This window comes from Triplophysa rosa, linkage group LG3 (assembly GCF_024868665.1).
Source record: "Triplophysa rosa linkage group LG3, Trosa_1v2, whole genome shotgun sequence".
NCBI lineage: Eukaryota > Metazoa > Chordata > Actinopteri > Cypriniformes > Nemacheilidae > Triplophysa > Triplophysa rosa.
The window spans coordinates 11,429,708-11,435,707 of record NC_079892.1 but is presented as its reverse complement, the minus strand read 5'-3'; the positions used below and the strand labels follow the sequence as shown (position 1 = coordinate 11,435,707).

At 37.0% G+C, this 6,000-nt stretch overlaps 2 protein-coding genes across 3 annotated transcripts in view; both read left to right on the top strand.

Moving 5' to 3' along the window:
* The window catches only part of ctdspl2a (CTD (carboxy-terminal domain, RNA polymerase II, polypeptide A) small phosphatase like 2a), a 16,532-nt gene extending 13,293 nt beyond the window's left edge, over positions 1-3,239 (top strand). The window contains exons 11-13 of the mRNA XM_057329119.1: positions 670-796; positions 1,055-1,150; positions 2,016-3,239. Coding sequence (XP_057185102.1) covers positions 670-796; positions 1,055-1,150; positions 2,016-2,081 — 289 coding nt within the window. The 3' untranslated portion in view covers positions 2,082-3,239. The remainder of the gene's footprint in view (positions 1-669; positions 797-1,054; positions 1,151-2,015) is intronic.
* Positions 3,240-3,358: 119 nt separating this feature from the next.
* Positions 3,359-6,000, top strand: part of scaper (S-phase cyclin A-associated protein in the ER) — a 92,096-nt gene continuing 89,454 nt past the window's right edge. For both annotated transcript variants that reach the window (XM_057329117.1, XM_057329118.1), the window contains exon 1: positions 3,359-5,176. In XM_057329117.1, the coding sequence (XP_057185100.1) occupies positions 5,003-5,176 (174 nt within the window). In that variant the 5' untranslated portion in view covers positions 3,359-5,002. The remainder of the gene's footprint in view (positions 5,177-6,000) is intronic.

Genomic DNA, 6,000 nt, shown 5'->3' with positions numbered 1-6,000 from the left:
ATGAGGGGAGAAGCCATAGTTATCTGTTAATGCGTTAACTGCATGGATGTTATGCACCATAGCTCTGCATGCTTAGGAGTTCTGTTGTTATCTGTTCCAGGGAAACCACATCTGCACACCTGTACATCTTTGCATCTTAATCTCTCCACCTACATTTTACCTGGCCCGGTTGCAAATACGGCCAATCTTAACCGTCAGTAAATTCACCTGGATAATTCAGAAAGTACCAGTCTGAGTGAGGAACGGAACAGCACTCAGTTGGTTCATGGCTCTGGGTTCAGTAAAGGAACACTGATCGTACTCCTCGTGATCTTGTTAACGCTGGCTCTCCCCTCTGATGATTGTTCATGTGTGCCCAATAAACGGCTTAAGTTGACCCAATGCTCTCTGCTGTGTTCTGACCGACACCCTGGTTCACTGCTATACTTATTTGAAACTAGCCCCTTTCCTCTCAGAATAGCTCTTCGCTACAATAATCGTTATATAGTTATGTCGATAGCTATATATAAAATATGACTATATATTTATAGCATTGGAGGTCTCGCATCATTGTCACCTTTTTTTCACCCCGATGAGTTTGCATCCCTGGATTTGGAACAAATGTGTCACTAAATGTCCCACGTTGTAATACGTTCGACGTTTGTAAGCCCTGTGTATTTCTCTTCACAGGCATAGATTGTTCCGCGAACACTGCGTATGCGTCCAAGGCAACTACATCAAAGACCTTAACATCCTTGGCAGAGATCTCTCAAAGACGGTGATCATTGACAACTCACCTCAGGCTTTTGCCTATCAGGTTTGTGAATCTTGCTTAAGTTCTTGACAGTTCCTATAGCTCAAATACTAGATGATTGTGCTGGAGTCATTCTTGATTAATGCACATACTAATAAATGATATGGCTTGAATACACTAAACTATTTGAAACTAAACTACACTGCTTAAATATACATGTAGTTAATGATGTAGTGAAGTAATGATCATTATTTAACCTTCATGGATGTGTTGAGGGTTAAGTATGTAAAGCTCGGGATGTTCTGCTCTCTTTTATTGCAGCTTTCCAATGGGATCCCCATTGAGAGTTGGTTTGTGGACAGGAATGACAATGAGCTCCTAAAACTGGTGCCGTTTTTGGAGAAGCTGGTAGAACTGGTATGTGTGTCTTGTGTCCGTTTTGTGCTGCTTTTTAAGGTTGATGAATGATGTTTTTCCAGGAGTAAAACATTTCTATCTTGGTTTAATGTGTAGAAGCAACAGCAAGTAAACCATTTGTAGGACGAATATGTTCCTGTAAAGTATTAACGCATTCACAACATTTTTACAACCAATATACAGTATATATTTTTGTATTATTTTTTTTCCTGTTTTCTATTTCAGATTATTATATTATTGCATTGTTTGTTTTGCCTATACTGGGAAGAAATTAAATTTAATATTTGTTTGTTCTAGCTCAGGCATCATGTATACTAATACAAACATACGAAACATAATATTTCTGTGTTTGCTTTTATTTATTTTTTATTTTATGCCTTAATTAATCATCTGTCGTGTTCATCATTTCTATTAGTTCGTTTGCGTTTTCATACAAAAATGATGCAGTTCACTTAAAATGAATAGTCTTAAGAATTTTAGGTAACACTTCAGTATAGGGGGCAATTCTCACTGCTAACTAGTTGTTATTAGCATACCTGTTATTGGCATATTGGTTGTTTATTAGTACTTATAAAGCACACATTCTGCATGACCATACTCTACATCCCTAATCCTACCCAATACCTTAACCTAACAACTACCATAGTATTAATTGGCAACAAATTAAGAGTTTATTGGGGGAAAAAGTCGTAGTTAATGGTTTGTTAATAGCGAGAATTTCCCCCTATACTGAAGTGTGACCGAATTTTATTTCCATGTCCAAGCTATAATGTTCATGCCCATTAATCTGCTATTATTACAGGATTGCTGGTTTGTAGATCTAGTCCTTCTTCGTTCAATCAGTTAATTTGTGTTTTTGTTACAGAATGAGGACGTTCGTCCATACATAAGAGAGAGGTTTCGCCTGCATGACCTTCTACCCCCGGACTGAACGACTGCTACCTAAAACGAACATTTCTTGCCAACCTGACTGTTTTTAAGCAGTGGGGGATTTACACCTTGGGGACAGGAAAATTTGCCACAAACTCTTTGCCATAAGGATTTCAACTACAGACTCGCCTTCACCGGCGTTCTTTTACTTAGGTGGGAGGGGGCGGGGCTCTGAAAAGATGTTTTAAAACAAATGACTTGATGTATGCATACGTTTTCTATACACACTCATTTATGGAGCTAAAGGCAAGAAGATTTTTTTTGATTGGTCATCCATCTTGGAGTAGAGTTAATGCCTGAATTGGACTTTATTGTAAAGCGCTGTGCAGAAATGGACATGCGTCACTCCTTTTGGTGCTCAAAGGGGACCCTCTGCCCTCCCAGGCCAATGGCTTACTTCAACAGGCATGACCGGTTGAATTAAAATATATAAAAACACGAATATATACATTCAATTATGTGTGTATATGTATATATAACATTTGTACATATATATTTTTTCCTGTCAAGTTTGTAAAACATGACTTGCTCTTTGGTTCTAATTCATTATGCATTCCTTTTTAGTTAAAGGCCTTTTTTCATAGACCAGCTGGCTTTTTATTAATTTTTTTACTCTAGGTTTTATGTATATTTAATGGCCTATCTGTTTCGCTTGTAATCCGGCAAAATGTAATGGTTTATCCAGTCACATCACACGTGGAGCATACGGAAAACAATAATGCTCAATTGTAAATTTCAAATCGCGATTCTTTCTAGTTGTGGCTTTCGGTTACGGACCGTTTAATACTATTTAGCCATGTCAGTCCTGGTTTGGGGAGTTGAACTTTGTTTTTAGTTAGTTTTTTATATACAAGTATAGCGAAAATGTAAAATACTGTATGTGCTTTAAAAATGCTTTTCTGTGAAAATAATGCTTTGTCTCTTTCTGAAGTGTCCGGTAATTGTAGCACCAGCACACGAACTAGCTTAAATCACTGCATATTTGCAATATTCTGTGTTTTCCCGTTGTCTTTCCAGCAATCCTGCTTTGAGAACTGTTTTAGGGATTATCGTGTACTGCTCTACCTACCTCCTGAAGGGTAGACCTTCCATTTCATTCAGTGTTACCCCAATGTTTTTTATTTCTATGGACATCAATACATGATTTCAATGTACCAGATGAATTGGAATGAGTGTTTTTTCCCATCATTGGTTGGGATGGAGTCTGTTAGTTTGTGTGTTTTCTTCTGTGTATAGCTCCAGTTCATACACCCCATTTGTTTTATCTGTTTGAGTCACTTTGTCATATAATCAGTCCAAAGCTCATGAAATGGAATGATATTTAATTAAATCCACTTTAAAAGTCAATTACAAGACATAGATTTCATTTTAAACACTCCCATTGTTTGACCAAGACAGATTTTAGTTGGGGTGTATAAGTGAAAAATGCGTGGCAGCTCTTCCATCTGTGTAAACAATCATCTATTCACAAATGGTCACTATATCAGTAAAGTGCATTTTAACAATTGTGTAGCGATTTTGAAAATGTCTCTTTGAATGATGATGAGGCCTTTGTTTACAATAGAACTGAATACAATGAATGTATTGCAGTGTAGCTTTTATAGCACACGTTGGGCAAATCTTTTCATATTATGTATAATTTCATATGAATGTTTTCCTCAAATGTTGACTTTATAGTGAAATTTTATTCTTTATTGGGGCCTGCACTTCGATAATGTACATTTGAATATAGACAAAAAAGGTTAGTCATTGAAAACGGCATGTTCAAAGCATAAAGATTGAAACAATTTGTTGTCGTTGTCTTTACAAGTTTCAATTTTTACTGTTAAGTGTTCAAAACGTTTATGTAAATTACAAACTTTTGATTGATTGATTTACAGAAATTACTAGATAAGAGTTCTTTGTTATACAAGTAAATATTAGCCTGTACATCATGATGCAAATGTCAGATGAGATAAAGTTACAAATATTTTTATAAATCAAGAAATTGATTTCTGATTTGGGCGTTTTATTCATCAGACAAGGACAGATATACGTTAGTTTCAGTGGCATCAACATTAACGTTATGTGGCCCAAGCTTAACTTCCGGTAGACCTCTGCAAAGACCACAACTGTCGAGTATTTTTAATTTAATACAAATAAAATATCATAAATGAATATAATTAAAATAAATTGTTTTATTATAACCAAACACGGACTGGAATTGAACTTCGGGCCAGGCGCGACGTGCGTTCAATGAAACCGTCAATAAGAAAATTTGTATATAAACCGCAATTTATAAAAGTAATGTAATAACTCTCACACAACATTACAACGATAACAAAAGTTCATGCCAAAATACAATGGTTACTTATTCTTTCTGCATTACATTGATATATTTACGATCTTTTTCAAAAATTGTTAGATGATTTTAAAGTATTTCTGTGAACATGAAAAATTAACATAACACAAGTTTTTTTTACTACTGTCACCAATGCAAATTTCTCCAAGTACATATTTGCTGGCCGGAGCGCTCCAGAATGGGGCGTGGACTCCAAAATTGGGTGGTAACCTCCAAAAGGAGGCGGAGTCGCCACTCGCACACAAAACAAAGATAAGAAAACAACAATTAACCTACTAAACATCAGGGTCTTCTAATAGCTCAAATTCTTCAACCAATTTAAATAATTTTCTTCCAACTTTCGATTTAATTTTACTTAAAAGATTTACAGTAATTCCAAAATTCTTTTTGAAAGGGATGCACACACCCCTCTCGATTTCTGCACAGGTAACGTTGCCGTCCTCCAGTCCAGCTGGTGGCGCTACAGTTCTTCTGTGTTCCGCCAGTGATCCGTGTAAAAGAAGAGGAGGCCTGTTTAATTTTTCGTCCTCTTGGTTGCTAAGTTCTCCTCCCCTGAAAGCGTCTCGTTTGACACCGAGCTCATGTCGAAGGACAGCCGGCACGATGGTCGCCGGCGCGGCGCGGGTCAGCAGCACCGGCTCGGTTTGAGGTCGGCTCAGAGCGGGGACGGGAGAGACAGATCGGGCAGTAACAGCTCCGGGTCGTCTCACGGAGGAGGGAAAGCCAGGAATACGCCCATCAACATTGCTCTAAAGGTGATCTGTCACGAAACACAGTGAGCTGTCTACTTGAACAGCATTTTGGGCCGTCATGTGCGAGCTCTGGAGGTGGAGAATGAGTCTGTTATGTCTAAAAGGTTGTCTGGGTAGAAAGTGCATTCGGTTTTACGCATGTCACTCGTCTTTGAGTGTTTGTCTTGCAAAATTCACCATAGCAACCACAATTTCCTCATTAATGCCAACGTTACGGTCACTAAAAAGGAAACAACAGGGTTTTTACAGGGGTCATACCAAAAATCGCTATATTTGGAGACCCCTTTGGGTCATTTAACGTTAGCTAGTCATTTGTACTTTAACATTGACTTTTTTAAATATCTGCTAATCTAAAGCCGAAGTAATGAATGCTTTCTATGTTTAACGCTAAAAGAAAGGCTCTAGGAGTTCATTCCAAAATTTATTTTGGGTTTGGTGTTTGTGGTCAGACACGTTGTAATAATATTTCATGAGAATACTGTAAGTTCAAGTCATCATTTTTTTTGTTTGAGGTTGATGAACGGTGTGTCAATACACACCCAGTCATAGTTTTACAGCAACAGTAATCTAGATATTTTTCTAAGTACTGTAACCTAAGGTACTGTATAAACGATGTTATAATGGAAAATGGCCTAAGATTTAATGTCAGAGATTGCAAAATAGGATTTTTTGGCCAATACCAAAATTATTGGTCATTTTAATATACCCAGTCATTTTAATATAACCATAATACCCATCTTGATATTTTAAGCAGAACTGCATGACTCCCATTTTTTTCTGTCTGACGAAGTAGATTTAGTACAGATTTCATTTAGTTTAAGTATTTA